A 17,418-nucleotide genomic window follows, 5' to 3' on the forward strand; every position below is an offset into this window, starting at 1 on the left:
TGGCAAGCCCCATTAAAATGAAGAGCCAGCAATGAGCTCAGGCAGCTAAGAAGGCCAACAGCATCCTGGTCTGGATCAGCAATAGTGTGAGCAGCAGTGGGGAACTGATAGTGCCTCTGTACTTGGCACTGGTGAGGCTGTGTTCAGTGCTGTGTTCAGTTTTGGGCCCTTCACTGAAAGAAGGACACTGAATTGCTGGAGCATGTCCAGAGAATGGAAACAATGCTGGTGAAGGGTCTGGAAAACAGGTCTTACAAGGAAAGGCTGAGTGAAATGGAATGGTTAGGTCTGGAGAAGAGGAGGATGAGGGCAGACCTCATAGTTCTCTACAGCTACCTGAAAGGAGGTTGTAGTGGGGTGGTTGTTGATCTCTCTAGTATCAGGTGATAAAATGACAGGAAATGGCCTGAAATCACACCAGGGAAGGTCTAGATTGGATATTAGGAAAAAAATCCTTACTGAAAGAGTGGAACAGGCTGCCCAGGGAGGTAGTGGAGTCACCATCCCTTGGGGTGTTCAAGAAGCATGCAGAAAAGGCACTTTGGGACTTGGTTTAATGGCCATGGTGGTGTTAGGCTGATGGCTAGACTTGATGATCTTGGAGGTCTTTTCCAATCAAAACAATTCTATGATTCTATGAAAAGGATTCTCCTTGTTGAAGCTGTAACTAAAACAATGAAGCCACAGCAAGAAGTGATGTTTCCACCCATGAATGGGCGGAATGACAGATTTCTAAAGCAATCTAGGAAGCATCTTGAAGAACTTCTGAAATTCCTGAGGTCCTTACATTTAAATTCTGGAATGTGACAGTGTCAACAGTAAGATCATTCTGTGTCACCTGTTATCAAGCTTTTTTCAGTTATCCTCTCTGGACTAAACTTAAAGCACTTCTTCAGATCTATGTACACACATCTATAAAGATTACTGGGGTACTTTTTCTTCTGAAGTGCAGCACTATGACCACAAACATTTGTGTGGCAGAGAAAAACTAATATACACAAAATAAACATTAACTTAATGGCATAGGAATCCTAATCAATGTTGAACACTTATTTCTTCTTTCATGAGCAAGCAGCATGAAGAAATCTGTAAGCCAGGGCAGTGAACACAGAGGCTCAGAGACCAACTGTACAGGATCAGGGTCTGTTAAGACCTTCCTGGGACTTACAAGAACATTTACTGTGCCCAGCCAATCTTCCTTATGGTTCAGACACTGATTACATCCCAGCAGAAAGAGATGAGGAAGCGATATCCACCTGCTTCCACACAGTAATTCATTTAACATCTATGATTTGGATACAACAAGATCTGGTAACTCAGTGGCTTATCTACAAAAGGTGTCACTGATGATGTTAGGTTGAAAAACCTCTTCTCTGTATCCTAAGACCTCTGATAAGCAGGTTTGCCTTTACCTTCTGTTTCAGAGGGTACATGCCCTCTGCATGTAGGAAGTACTCACAAACTGCATCTGTCCCATATCAAACAAAAGGTCCACAATTTTGCTCTGACTTCCGAGACTCAGACTCCCTGAAACTGGATTCCTAAATATTCCCAGCTTAGCAAGGAGAATATGACACCAAAATGATGCTAGTAGTGGATAATAAGATGCCAGAAGAAAAAAGGAGCAAATAAGAATTTGTATATATGACATGACAAGTGAACATGCAGTCATAATAGCATGGACTGTGACACAAGGCCCTGACCATCAAATCTAGCAACTGGGAGGGACTGCCAGTTTTTAAAACATTCCTCAGCAGCAAGTCTGGCCAGGGCAGAGCCTAGGAGTACATCTGGAAGATTTCTTAATTCTGGTTCACTGCCCAAAGATTGGAAGAAGCTACAAGCATGCTGCATAGTTACTGGGAAGAGATCCTGTTCTGAGCTGGCCCTTAAAATACTCTTCAATGTACAGGACAGACATCCTCAACTCTGGATACCCAAGGCAACAGCAGCTACCACACAAGTCTTCAAGAGCTGTAAGTCTGGAGAACTCTCAGGTGGTAGTTTGTTATTCCCCAGCAATCTTCTATAATCAGTGAATGTTTGGTACATGAAAGCCAGCATCTTTTGTATCAGGAGCTGTTCACCACCTCTTTCACACGAGGGGCAGACAGCTGTCCCTGGAGGGAATGTCCTGTACTTGACTTTTTACATTTCTGATAAAATTGATGTTGCTTAGCCTCTTGCTCTTCCAGGAAATCAAGGATGAGAAGAAACATATAAACTGTCTTCCAGAGCATAGTTTAACTTGTGAACAGAAACTATGCCAGGAGAGACTTCAAAGTTACTCCTAAGTGAGATGTCCACCTAGACAGAACGAAGGGGGGAAAAAATCACTACTGAAAAAGCCTGTTTGCAGAAAGTCTAAGGGAAAAATCTGCAGCTCAGTCTTTACAGAGACATGTCAGAGAAGTCTGTAAAAGAGGGAGAATTTATTTGTGCAAAGGACTTCAGGGACTCAGGGATTTTTATTTGGCCGTGGAAACTTTAAGCTGTCTGTTAGCACTCCAAATCCCCATCAGATCAATAAAGCCTGCAGTCATTATGTCTGAGAGCTCCTGCCTTCCAGGAAATGAGCTTGTGAGTTTTTCTCTAATTGTTAATAGGCAGGTGTTCACACCAGCAAAATCAACGGGAGCAGGAGCACTTAGAGATTCTTGGCAGTCTCAGAGAAGGTAGGAATAAAAGGTCAAGCACTGAATTTCTCACATTCACAGGCTGATTCTGTCTAACTACCAAAAGATAATTTGTTCCTCAACACCTTATCAACACAATGTTCATTTCTAAACAGTACCTTTCACCACCAATTGAATTAATTAGGAGTTTGTCAATGCACAGGAGCCAATCCAGATTAAAGCATGGAGTGAATTTAGGGTCGGGCTAACTACCTCTTATTTAACCTTTGCCTGGATGTTCTTATTCTGCAGCATCAGTAGAGTCCAATTTCAAAGCTTTCAAGTCACTTTTGTGATCTGGAACTGGACACATACCCTGGGATAAAGGTATGCATAGTAGGGAAAGCAAGAATAGTTAAGGTGGAGTAAACTTTAGGTATATAAATCCCATATGGTTTTATCTAGATTAGAGCTTTTTGCAACAGCACAGCCACCTCTTTTTTGACACTGGGGAATAAAAGTATAGACACTCATTTATCTCAGTGCAGTACAATTACAGAGTGTAACTGCATCTGTTCAGCAACTCTTGACACTGACAAGCTCCACGTTGGCCAAACCAGTTGGCACAAGGATGGTGTCTATTCTCTTGGGGGGAAGACTACAGCTCCTTGTGCTATTCAGCAATTTAGGCCAGACAACTGAACTTCCTTTTCCAGGTGTGCTCATGTGTGCTCTCTCACAAGTAATGATAAACTACTGCAAAAATGAATGCAATCCTGAAAAGATACTCTTTACAAAGCAGATGTCAACTGCAGCCTCCAGGGAAAAGGTGAAACAAGTACTGCTGCTACAACAGCTTTCACACAGAGTATCCCTTCCTGCTTCAATCCAGCCTTGTCCTAAGCAGGGATATATCTAAAGACAACCATAGGTTCTCTCGGAAAGCAACTCAGTATCCTGGAAATGCAAACAAGAGAATCACAAGGGGACTGAACTAACACTGGCACTAACACTCCTCACCTAATAATCAAACTAAAAATCCAAATCAGCCACAGAAACAGCTGTGGCAAACACTTTCATGAGGTCCACAAAGCCAAATGGCAATCTTCTATTTGTGACACAGCACAGCAGGGGAACAAGACACCCTTTCCCTGGCATTAGCTTAAATGGTTCCTTGGATATACATCCATTTGGACAATAATGGCTGGAATTACAGAATTACTTAGGTTGAAAGGGACCTTAGAGATCATCTACTCCAACCTCCCCTCACAACCAGACTCGGCTGATCAAGGTCTCATCTGACCTGGCCTTGAGTACTCCCAGAGAGAAGGCATCCACAACCTCCCCGGGCACCCCCTACCAGAGCGCCACCACCCTTACACTTCCTCCTCAGACCTAGTCTGAACCTCCTCTCCTTCATCTTCAAACCATTTCTCCTTGCCCTGTTGCTAGACACCCTTATGAAAAGTCCCTCTCCAGCCTTCCTGTAGAAGCTGTTCAGGTACTGGAAGGCAGATGGTCCTTCTGTCTTTCCTTTCTGACACGGCACTGTTATTCGTCAGAGCCAGGGACAATTTCTGCTGACATGACAGGAGGCTGCTACACAACCAAGAAGTTGAGGACTCATTTTGGGACACATGGTTATTAAAAACATAGGATATAAAAATCAGTAGCTGCTACATGGGACGTGAGTTATTTAACAAAGTGAATGCAGTAAATGAGCTTAATGGCAGGACCATTAAGGTCCTTCCAATCATAGAATCATTAAGGTTGGAAAAGACCTCTAAGGCCATTAAGTGTAAGACCTCGAAGAACCATCAACCAAACACCACCACGCCCCCTAAACCATGTTTTGAAGACCTCCAGAGATGGTGACTCCAGCACCATCCTGGGCAGCCTGTTCCAAGGCCTGATGACTCTTTCAGTACACAATTTTTTTCTGCTATCAAATCTAAGCCTCCCCTGATGCAACTTGAGACCATTTCCTTCCATCCTATCATATGTTACTTGAGAGAAGAGACCAAGTCCTACCTCACTATAACCTCCTTTCAGGTAGTTGTAGAGGGCAAGAAGGTCTCCTCTGAACCCTCTCTAACCAGACTAAATAACCCAGTTCCCCCAGCCACTCCTCATAAGACTTGTTCTCTAGTCATTATTTTGGGTTTGGGCTCTGTGTGCATGAGGAACAGGCACACTTTAGTCTGCAAACAGCACAAACCCTGCACCCAGGGCCTCAGTGACTAAACGCGAAGAGCATCGTCACTGCCAGCTCCCCTATTTTTCCAGAGATGAACTGGAAAGAAGTGATTCTGAACACTCTCAACAGCAACCTGGAGAAGTAGGTAAGCATGATGTCAGCAGCCCTCTAGATTCCCAGGACAAGGCCACAGTGCAAACCAGATGCAGTTCTCAAGGGGACAAGATAAAAATAGGTCATGGATCTGAGCGGCTAAAGCAGTTCTATGTCTGGAGCACTACTCAAGACACTGAAAGAACCATTTCATATCTTAAAAATCTGTCTTTCCTTTGCTGACATGGCACCAGAAACAATTTCTGCTGACATGATAGGAGGCTGCTACACAAACAAGAAGTTGAGGACTCATTTTGGTTATTAAAAACATAGGATATAAAACTCAGTAGCTGCTACACGGGATGTAAGTTATTTAACAAAGCTTAATGCCAGGACCATTGGCTGCAATATAGCTCTTTTTTTTCTGTTTTCCACTTAAAACTGATAGGACTAAGAGTATTCACAGCATTATCTTGTCTCTTCTCAGGAAGAGAAGAAAACTCAAAGCATGTAGACTGAGTAGAGAATAAAAACAGATTTGAACATACAGTCAGGAGGGAATGATTGGCAGGTGCATGAGGAAACTAATCTTGTAAATGGACCAGAGGCTGCTGAAAGCACAGGCAGGGAGGAGGAATGAAGGGGGATTTATGCAGATTGAGGCAGAACTCTGGCAAAACAAGGACTCCAGATCAGAATTACTGTGCTTTTTTAAGGAACCTTCTAGAATCTGGGAAGTGATTACACCTTGGAGTGTGGCTTAGTGGTCTGCTTGTGTAACTATCCCAACATTTTAGGCAGTGCTAGACAATGTGGCAGTCTGAAATGCGAGCAAGTCGTTTGGAAAAGCACTACTGCAAAACATGGATGAGTACAAAACTGAGTTCCAAATTAGGTTAGAATAGATAAAATACTAATATTTAGTTCTCAATGATGTACTTTAATCAGTCTCTATGGATATAATAGTATGAGCTACATTGATATGAACCTCTGAGCATGTCACTAGGGTACCTCTTGAAGATGCTAGGAGCCCAAACCAGCATCACTGCTTTAGCTCACACTAGAATTCAGTTGAAAAGCATTTCTGTGGGGGTACAACAATGAAATCTCCACTGAAATGACAAAGAAGTAGTGACCTATACTACTTTCAAGCAGCTGTTATAAATTTCCTTGTCAATAAAATCTGAAGTTACACTTATACTGTTTTAAATGTTATTATTGTATGTTAAATGTTAAGAGTACTTGAAATTTGACTTTTATACTTTTAACCAAAATGTTTTGGTTCAGCTAAAGCAATGGAATGTCTTATTTCTGCTGTGAGAAGGACCAGCATGTATAAATAATACAATCAGTTGTAATTTACAACTGAATTCTTTCAATTTAGTGATTAATAATTACAAAGCAATTAAAAACTAGTTATTGAAAAGCTAGGTTTACACACAGCTAGTACAAATATTATCATTTTTAAAACACTATTTTGGTGTTTCAAAGGGTGAACTTCATGATCATGTTAAGGTGAATATGCTACTGCTGCGAAGTTATACACAAAAACCTCAACAAAAGCCCTAACTGTCACTATCAGCACCCTTTACTGGTGTGCACACATTGAAATACAGCCTTTAGTGATTTGAATTTGTACTTTTTCAAACACTCCTGTGCCCCACTTGCTGCATTTACTCTTTCAGAAAAGCTGGCAAAGTTGGCACTTGGGCAAACAATGCTGCTAAGAAAGGAAAAAGCAAACTCTATTTTATCAGTGTCACAAATGCATCATGAACCATTTTAACCCGGCCACTGGCAAGGCTGTTTTGAAATGACAGAAGACTTTAGTGAGGTCTTTGAGAAGCAGAGGCTTGCTCTGCAATTGTCTGAGTGATACCTTACCTCTTCTTTGTAGAGACAGGGAGAAGGAGGTCATGGTGGGACTTCCAATGGTGAGAAGGGAGCTTTGATCTCTGAGAGCAGAAAAGGGCCTTGAAGAGGTAATGCCATGAGGAATCTTTCTTTTAATTTTGCAAGCAGTACTTCAATTCAACTTACTTTGAACTACTTATAGGTTTGTGGGGAACTTAGAGCCTAATGGAAGATGCTATGAGAACCCCTCTTTTCTTTCTTTCTTTCCATGCAGCTGAATGTTTTCCTGCAGAAGCTGAGCTTATTGGTGTTACATTAATATAATGCAGTTCCCTTTGAAAGAATCATGGGGGAAGCACATAAAAAAAAATCCTTCCTGGAGCTCTTTAAATATTACATTTTTATGGCAACAGTGTAACTGTAATGAGTCCTTGTGGATTAATGAGAGTGCCATAAATTAACAGCCCAAACTGGCTTGAGGAAACTTATTGGCTTCTCCCCCTCCTTCTGGAAAGAGTATTTAAAAACTAGCATGCATTTGTGCTCCAAGGCTGCATGGGATTTTCAGCCAATAATTTCCTATGTCTGGCTGTGGGACAATAAAGTCTCTAATAGCACTTGCTACGTGCTACCAGACCCTGCTTGTGACTTTGCCAGCTGATTGGGCAGTAACTTGTCACACAACACAGTAATCCTACACATCTTGCAGAGAACAAGGGGAAGGAGAAAAGACTTTCTTACCAAAGTAATCTCAAATGCATTTCTCTTAACAGGAGTTATGTGACCACAGACTTAACATGAAATGACAACGTTCACCTAGAGAAGCTACATTAGAAGATTAGAATCGATGCTGCAAGGGTAAGTAAGCATAGTAATGTGAGAAGCCTCTTCAGGTGAGTTGGTGCTGACTGCTGGGGAAGACAGTGTGCAGCAGCACTACAAACAAGTTCATCTGATCTAAGACTGAGGCCATGGGCATAACACCTGACAACAGCAGTGCTCAGAGTGGACAACACTCCCCAGCTGCTTTTTGATTTCTACTTCAAATCTCACCGCTGAGCTGTCTGTAGAACTGCTAACCTGATCTACTTGACCAGCACAGGTCTCTGCTCCTTAACCTACTGCTTAAGCTGTTTAAGCTAGCGTGCCTCATTCAGACTGAAACAGGAGGCTGCAGCACTCATCTGAGCAGCTCAGCTAGTAAATCTGAAAATGAGGTAACAAGCAGCTGGGGATGGTAATCTGGGCTCTGCACAGCTGCTGTGATAGAAGCACATACCAAGAGGAGAATATAAGGGCAGATATCTTTCAGATGTCTTCCTCTCCTCAGAAGCAATAAAGTCATACCACTTCCTGGATTCAGCTGTCTTTTAAATGTCACTTAAAGGCTGTTAATGTTCAAGTGAAATAACTACCAGAAGAGGTTTTCTTTCTCTATTTCAGCTTTGGCAAAGAATGTTGACTGTGCCAGAGAAACAATGAAGACTTAAGCTGGACTGCAACTGACAGGCAAGAATTCTGATGCACTTAAGTGTCTACCCTAAGGACTTAAACTGTAAGTTAAATGTCTAAAGTATCTCCAGAAGATCACTCTGCATTAAAGGTCAGTAAGCATTTCTTGGTCTCCAGTGTTTCAAGATGAGTTGGCCTAGTCCAGCACATGACAGTACACTAATGAGGACAATGATTTTTCATCTACCCCTCTCTGCAAACCTCTTCCTTCAAGAGCAGTTGGGGGTGTTGCAGAACTCTCTTTAAGCACAGAGCTAGCAACTGTCCATGCCAACACATGAACAGAAAACAGGTTCTTCCTTAGTGAAGATCTCTATAAGCATTTTCCCATGCACAGAATTATTTAAAGCAATGTAAATAGCTGTTTTTTTTACTGTCTCCTAAAATAGAATTTCCTTTGACATTCCAAACCAAACTGACTTGATGTTAACTATCTGCATGCCCAGCAGGATGTCCCTGATTAGGAATTACTAACACTCTTAACAAAATACTGGATGGTTCCTTGGTTCCAAGCAGGTGTTACCTTCCTTTTGCAAAGGTCTAAAGCAAGTGAGGAGGAAAGATGCACACAGACCATCTGCTTAGCTGGGTATACACTCACTGCTAAGGTTCCCTCCACATCCTTGACACAATAACTGGAAAAAGTTGCATAAAATCATCTGTCCCAAGGACCAAAAGAGCTTCTGACTTGGCTGTGATGTGGATGCAGCTTATGTACACAGCATAGCAAGCATCCAAGCTTACCCATCTAAGCACCCCTCTATAGAATTACTAAGGACTGAAAACTCCTGCACTCTTGTTCTCTAACAGAAGACAGCACTGCTCCTAGTTAAGCAAACCTTTCAGTATAGGAGTGGATAAATTCATTACAGTGATGCTTCTGTGCACTTAACCCAAAGGCTGACTAAAAATAAAACACTGTATTTTGTTGCTCTTTTTACCTAAGCCTGCCATTCTTCAAGAAGAACATTGCCTTACATTCTAGTCATGAACACAATCAACCCAATGGTTCACTCATGGCTGAGTTAATCTGATAATCCTTAAGTCTTCTCTATATCTAACAGGTCTGTCACAATGAGAACTCTGCTCAGGGGGAATCTGACAATGGAATGTCTAATTCATAATCACAGCTGAAATTCCTGGCTGTCAACTGGGATTTAGCAACATGCAGCTGAGATGTGGTTCATACTGTTGCTCATGGGAACCTCAGGTATTTCTGGGTGTCTCTGGACAAAGTCTCTCAATGGTCCTCCTCTCTCTACTTGGATGTGATGTCAAAGGGCTCTGAAAACCTCAAAGTAATGAGTGTATAGGTGTGTTCCCTCAAAAATTGTAATCTATTCTTTGGTTATGCCCTGGGAGTGATACCAGGCAGATGACAAACCTTTTGTTCCTATGGATGTTCCTGATGCAGTCTCTAGACAAAAAGGCAGCCTCTGCAAATGGTTTATAGCACTCAGTGCTCACTACTGTAGTTTCTTGCACATCAAGTGTAAATACATGATCTGCTCCTTAAGATGCATGAAAATCACCTTTCTTGTACTTGCAGAGCTAACTTCTGATAAATTTTGATATACCTAATGTGCAAAGACAAAGATTCAATATTATCAGGTGGACCTTAATAGATCATAAAAGCATAAAATTGTTCTGGTTGGAAAAGACCTCTAAGATCATTAGTCAAACCATTGACCTAACACCACCATGGCCAATAAACTATGTCCTGAAGTGCCATGTCAACACATTTTTCAAACACTTCCAGGAACAATGACTCCATTGCCTCGCTGGGCAGCCTGTTCCAATGCCTGATCCCTGACTCAGTAAAGAGATTTTTCTTAATAGCCAACCTACACCTTCCCTGGTACAACCTAAGGCTTTTTCCTTTCATTCTGTTGCTTGATATTATGAAGAAGAGGCCAACTCACACCTCACAATAACTTCCTTTGAGGTAGCTGTAAACAGCATTGAGGTCTGCCCTCAGTCTCCTCTTCTCCAGACTGAACAATCCCAGTTCCCTTTGCTGCTCCTCATAACACCTGTTCCCTAGATCCCTCACCAGCTTTAGTACCCTTTCTCTGGACACAGTCTAGCAACTCAATGTCCTTTTTTTAGTAAGAGGTCCAAAACTGAACACAGTACTTGGGGTACAGGCTCACCAGTGCACTTTCTGCTTTTTATGTCTAGCTGGGAACCTAGCATCCCTCATCTAAACTTTGACTAGAATGCAAACAAAGCACTGGTTTATCTTTAATGGAGGGTTTGAGCTGAAATTTGAAGCAACTTTAATTTGCTGGCTTAGAGAAAGGGAAATACAAATTGCAAGAATTGTGGAAGTCAAAGGCAGGAGTTAAAGTACAGTGGCCTGCTTTCTTACAAACTCAGTGTTCTTTCCAGATCAGCTTAAATTCAGACATATATATATAAGAGCCACTTGATCTGGCCTCCATGCTAAGCCTGTTTTAACTAGCAGAAAACTATTATTTTCACAGATAAAAGACATATCAAACATTTTTATTAAAAAACAAAACCAAAACCAACAAACTAAACAAAAAAGACCCTACTTGAAACAGTGTCTGTTTAATCTGAGTATTTCTAGATGCCTTCCCTGCTTGTCTACATCTGTAAGGTTGGCTTTTTTTCCTGCATGTTGGCTGTGAAGATGCATGAGAGAAGCTCTATCAATTCTCACTTGATGGATTAAATTACTACCTTGTGCTGTGTGGAAAACTCAAATGCTGTAACAACAGCTAATGCATAAGGCACCAGTGACTTCCAAAGGATGCAAAGAGTAACTGATACGATCTTAATATGATAGAAAGCAAAGAAGAGGAAATAACTTTGCTAATGACAACTGCCTTATTTTAGGTACCTTATTAGGTCAGCACTAAAGCAAGCAATTAAACACTGAAACCATCATTCCAGTGAAATGCTGGATGGGTAAGCTTTGAAGAGATGAAAGGACAAATCTTAGAAATACAATTCTAACCACAAGGTGCTGCAGCAATATTGCTGACTAAAAAGAAAAACACCTACTTCGATGTCAACTTAGACTTTTAAATCAGTGTTAAGTTAGATGAATTCTCTGTAACACCTGGCAACCCATTTGTTTCCTGTGATGGTGGAGCTTTTGATATCCTTTCCACTGTCAAGGGCACAAAGCACTACTTCCAACACTACAAGGGGGATGTATTAAATCCAAAATGCATAGAACACACTGTAGCTCAGATATCAAGTTAATGCAAATCAGTGTTAGAGCATAATTAAGTATTTACACTTTTTTTCAATGAAAATTAACAAGGAGAGGACATGAAGCTCTTGATGTTCACTGAATAGCCAGGCAGGTAAAACCAAACCTGGTAAAACTGCTCCTGTTTTATTTGCAGGTATGCCTCATAACTTAGGCATATGAGACATGATGAGCCTGTGCTTAGCATGCCAGAGCTGTCAATGACCACACACTGTGGAACTTCTGTCAGTGCTGGAAACAACTCTAATATGGTAATGGTATCTGGACTACAGTGACACTTTACCAAGTACAGCCTGGCTAAAGCTTCTGTGAGAAATGCTGGCCTCTGAAACAAGTATCTCTCGATGCTGCCTGGGCAGGAACTTGCTCTGCAATCAGACTCAACAGATTGTGACAGCTCTCTGTAAAGTACTACATAGACAAGAAAGTGGTAATTGAAGTTCATATAAGTAATGAACTACACATGCTAGATAGAATAATATTCTACTTTCTAGAAGCCAGAAACAAGCTCATATTTGGACAGTCCTGTTACCTCTTTTAGCTGGCCACTGTCTCCTTTTAACCCACGCATTTGGAAATCCCTTACAAGATGTCTGAACAAACTGTGACCTGAGGAAGCATACAGAGAAATACTCAAAGGAGAATTTTAAAGACAACTAAAGCTGCTAGTTCTGTAAACACTGCCACAGACAAGCATTTTAAGTGAATAAGCAGCTAAAGATCTACTGCACTAACCACAGAAACTCAATTTGATGGAGCTTCCCTTTGGATTTATCTTTTGAATGCTGCATCCAACTAGTTCAAAACTTCAGTGATTATTCAAGGAACTGACAGACAAGGTTGTGACTGACCATGGTTTCTGTGTGTACAGCAGAAGCCAGGTGGCAATTTGAAATAGAAGTCTCTGTTTGCAGTGATATAAAGCTCGTAGAAGCTCTTAATGGCTTCTGGTATAACTGTTTTCCTTACAGCTCTATCCACTTTTTCTAAGAAGTGAATGCTCTGCAAGAATGACTTTCTAGCCAGAAAATCAATGGTAAGAAGAGGACTGGAAGAAGTTCTGGATGCTAGAAGGATGTTGCACAGGGGACTTTGAGGGTTCCAGATAACTTTTCACAAACCTTTACCTAAAAATGTCAGAGTGCCTGAGCTACAGGTATATGTTTATACTGACCACAAATACTGGTTTCATAACTCCATAATTATTCTGACCTACAGTTAATATTATCTCTTCATGCTTATGTTCACCACACTTATTTATTTCAGCCTTACGAAGTACAGTAAGATATACTGCGTAGCCTTAAATGGAAGTTGATGGAAAAAAATATTATCCAAACTGATAAACATCTATGGGCCAGTTCTGGTGAGACTCCTCCATACAGAAGTGAATAAATAGGTGGTATCTTGTTTGACTTTTAAAATAGCAAATGGATGCTGTCACTCACTTGCTGAGAGGCTCAGCTTGGCACCTTAGCTGTGCTGTGAGACCCAACTGACTTGCTTCATGGGTGCTATGTAAGAAAGTAAGGCATGTATGCTGTCCAAATGCTGGGAAACCAGATTAAATAGGATGTCTACAGTATCCTCATTCTAATGAACACAGACCAAGAAAAACATGTGTGCTAGTTTGTTTTAGAACAAAATAAACAGAGAAGAGGAAGCTATTAAAAAAAAACAGAGTTTTGACTGTTAGGGAAATACATTATCAGTGTTACTAGCTTATGAAAAAGAAAGCTAAATACATGTATTTAATAGTACACACATTCTAAAGATAAAATTACAGAATGAAACCTGGAGAATGTGTTGAAAGGATAAGTGAGGTCAAGTAAAAAAGCTTGACAGAGTAACTGTCCCATCTTCTAGTAGAAAAAAGCATAATCAAATTTCATGCACTTGAGATTACAAAACCAACTGTGCATAAATACTTGCAGAAACATGACTTGGCTAACTTTCCAGAGGACTGAATCTTCAGTTACAAACTGATGTCACTTATAGTCAAACAATGAGTTTCCATTTTCATAGTAGGCTGCCTGTAGATGCTGTGTCTACCTGCAGTTACAGTAGGCTACCTGTTAACACCTGCTGCTCAGGCAAGTGCCTTCAAAACTAGGAGCTAATGAACACACTTACAAGCTCTTTAACAAATACTACTCTAAGTGACAAGCTATAAAAAATTTTGCTGGTTGCCTTTAGCCTTTTACTGCACCATGCCTACTGGACTGTCAATGTCCAACTTTTAACTGGTGTCACAAAAATGCTTAGCACAAGTGTAATGAAGTATGATGAATATGTTCATTTGCCTACAAGCTCAAATATATCTCCTTTTGGTTTTAATCTTTCTAAAATCCATCTGAAGAGGGAGTAAATGTTTCTGGGTTAAATTTCAGACACTAACCACAACATGTTTGTGCACTAGTGTCATAGAGGAAGGGAAGCCTATCTCTGCATTTAAGTTAGGCTATGATTTAACTTGCACAGCAACATGTCTCAATCAGTTGGAAAGGTTGTAATTAACATCTCAGGAACCACAAGTATACAATTTGTTTGATTACTCAATGTGAAATGGATTCCCAGCTACAGTTCTTCCTCCTGTGTTAAAGCAAGTATTTTGGAAGTCTGCTTCCTCAAGAATGCTCTCTGCCCTATCAGCTGATCTTGCCACACAAGGAATCTAATACCTACAGACGATAGATGTAATACTGTGCTAGTTGCTTGTGTTAAAGGCAACTTTAGTTTGAAGTGCCAAGTTTGCTGGGTGTGTTTAAGTTGGCAGTTTTGAACTCCCTCCCTCCTGGGAGCAGAGGAAAAAAAGTTTTCCACTACTCAAAGTATGAACTTTACAACTTCTCACAACACGTTTCTCCCTTTCTGTTAAGCAAATTAAATTAGCACACACAACAGTAGAGTAAGTGGAAGATAAAGCATCTGTAAAACATAACACTGTCTAGAATATACATTTGCTTTCAGAAAAGGAAGTTTGAGCTGATGGCTGTCGTACAAACCATGGTCACAGCTGGGCATGAGTAGCTTCCTGTGTGGATGGCACAGTGTCTCAAAGCTTCCTCTCATAAATGTGGAATGTCTGTTCAGCCACTCTTCTGGTTTACTTAAAAGCACACATAGACATTTTTTTGGTATTTTAACTTGCTAAAAGTTCCAATTACTAAATGTTTCTCCAAACTTCCCTGTTTCTCAGACGTCATGCTACCTCTCCCCTATGGCAACTATCATAGTACTCTAGAATGTTTCTGGAGAAGCACAGACAAGATTTTGTCTAAAGATGTCCTGCAAGAGGGAAAGCTGGTATCAGTTTTTGAAAAGGCAAGCAAATAAACTCTAGACTTGGGGTATTCCAACACTTAAATACAGACTAACTCTATTGAAGCTTCTTGTCTGTGCTATAGCTGCTCAAGATATCAGAAGTTTACGCTAGGTTTGTCTAACATCTGTCTTCTCAAAGGGCAAAAAGCCACCAAATGATAGGATGGGTTCCTTCAACCAAAGTTGGACAAAGGCTTTTATGTAAATTCTAATATCCAGCAAAGACCATACAAACACATGCAAAAAGCACTCAAAAGTCTGTTCCCTACACTTAATTTTCCAGTCATTTCTCACTTCTACCAACAGCTTAGCTTGGTCTTGTCAGAAGCTTATTCTTCTAATTGCCAGCACGAAATGTTTACAGATCATGCTCTGACAGCTAAAATACTACATGTCCAGAAATAAAAAGCACTGTCAGTAGTGCTAGTGCAGAAACAATGGAGCCAGATGCAGTATTAACAGATTCAAAAGTGAAGAAAAGCATCTGTTTTTATAGTTCGATAGCAGCCATCTGTCTAAATCCAACCTAGAAAACTAGATCCTGCTGCAGCTGGCACAGAGATTATGAACATCTTGATGGACCAAAAAAAAAAATGTTTAGAAATAAAAGTATGTCCTGGTTTTGGCTGGGATACAGCTTATTTTTCTTGTCTTCTTAGTAGCTGCCACAGTGCTATGCTTTGGATTCAGAATGAGAAGAATGCTGGAATATACTGATGTTTTCAGTGGTTGCTAGGAAATCAGGGACTTCTAACCTCCAATCATTTGCTAGCATGCAGGATCACAAGAATCTGGGAAGGAACATGGTCAGGAAAGCTAATCTGAGCTAGCAAATAAGATACTCCATACCACAGAACGTCATGCTCAGTATATAAACTGGGGGGAGTTGGCTGGAGGAGAGGATTGCTGCTTGGGGACTTGCTGAGCATTGGTCGAGGACAGTGAGCAACTGCACTGTTAACATCACTTAAGTCTTGGGGGTTTATTTCTCTTTTTTATTCCTTTACATTAAAATACTCCTATCACATTTTACTGTTCTTGTTCTATTTCATTTTAGTCATCAAACCATTATCTCAACCCACGAACTTTACTTTTTTTCAGTTCTCACTATCTTACTGAGGGGGGAGGGATCAAGCGTCTGTGTGGTGTTTAGCTGCTGGCTGAGGTCAAACTGTGACATAATATTAGATCCAGAAGAGTATTCTGTTCACTTCTGTCCTTTCACTGTAAGAAAAGGGAAAAAAAAAGCAACCAACCCACAACAATTTTTAGTGTCTAAAGATCAAGCTAGCAAGCTTGCATTTGTCTTACAAGTGTAGAATAATCTACTATAGTACAACATGGTAGCTTTCTTTTACAGATGGCATATTTCTTCCACCCTTAGTTTGCACATGGGCCAAGCCTTTCTCTAGTTGTCTGAAATCTTGGGTTGGAAACGTGCGCACAGGATCTCACTTCCCTTCCAAGATCAGACCTGTCTCATTTCGTCAGCATTATTCATATTCAAGATAATCAGACACAAAATGAGAATGCTTTTTAAAAGCCATACCATGAAAAGTTGTAAAACGAACTGCACAGAAAGGCATTAACACCCACAGCATGTCAGCATTAGCAATAAAAGACACCGTATGACCAACTGTGAGCAACACAAGGTGTGCCAGTACCTCATGGTATGAAAAAGAATACGACATTTGGTTGGGTTTGGACTTGAAGACCCTTTCCAAGCCGAAACACCTAAGCGCAGGCCGGAGGTGAAAGGATCAGATCCTCCTGGGATCCAGAGCACCAGGCGCCGAGCTGCTTCACCGGTGCTTGCCAACGCGGCAGGCGCTGCGCTGCTCCACGGCCGCCGCTCAGCAGCTGCCGGCGGACAGCTCCGGCGCGGTGAGACGACCCAGGTGGGGACTTTGGCCATCTGCCACCGCCCCGATAGGGACACCTCCCACACATCAGCAGTCCCCTGCGGAGCAGTGACGGGGAAGCCAGGCCGCGGCGAAGGCTCCCTCCCCGCCCCGTTCCCCCCTTCCCTGGCAGCTCAGCCCCGCGGGAGTTCAGCCACGTCCGGGAGATGGGACACCTCCCCGCGCCGCCACCGGAGGCGAGAGCGCCATGGGGGACAGCCCAGGGAGAGGCGCGTTTCCATGACAACCTCCTCCCCGCCCCGGGGGCCTCGCACCCGCCCGTGCCACAGCGGGGCGACGATCCTCAGTACCCCCCGCCCCTTCCCAGCCGGGTCCCGCCCGCCTCACGGCCCCCGTCGGGAGGATACAGCTTGAAGCCCCGGAGGATCTCCTTGGCCCGCTCGTCCGTGGCCGACATGGTCCTGCCGCGCCGCGCCGCGGGCGGACGGGGCTGGGCCGGGCCGGGCTGGCTGCGCGGGCCTGGGCGGGAAGGCAGCGGTGACAGCGGCGCCTTAGGACCCCCCCACCCTCCCCCCTCACTCCCTCGCACCCGCCACTGGCCGGCGCAACCAACCCGGGCGGCCTGTAGCTACCCCACCCCCCGGCCCGCAGCGCTGGCCAATCACCCATCGCCTAAGCCCTAGAACCCGCCTCCCAGCGGAGGAAGGACGGCGCAGACGG

The 17,418-nt window shown here is 42.4% G+C and overlaps 1 protein-coding gene across 1 annotated transcript in view; it reads right to left on the reverse strand.

Moving 5' to 3' along the window:
* PDE6D (phosphodiesterase 6D) overlaps window positions 1-17,276 on the reverse strand; it is a 42,674-nt gene extending 25,398 nt beyond the window's left edge. The window contains exon 1 of the mRNA XM_064165010.1: window positions 17,106-17,276. Within this exon, the coding sequence (XP_064021080.1) occupies window positions 17,106-17,155 (50 nt within the window). The 5' untranslated portion in view covers window positions 17,156-17,276. The remainder of the gene's footprint in view (window positions 1-17,105) is intronic.
* Between the last annotated feature and the right edge of the window lie 142 nt (window positions 17,277-17,418).

This window comes from Pogoniulus pusillus, chromosome 26, assembly GCF_015220805.1.
Source record: "Pogoniulus pusillus isolate bPogPus1 chromosome 26, bPogPus1.pri, whole genome shotgun sequence".
Lineage (NCBI taxonomy): Eukaryota > Metazoa > Chordata > Aves > Piciformes > Lybiidae > Pogoniulus > Pogoniulus pusillus.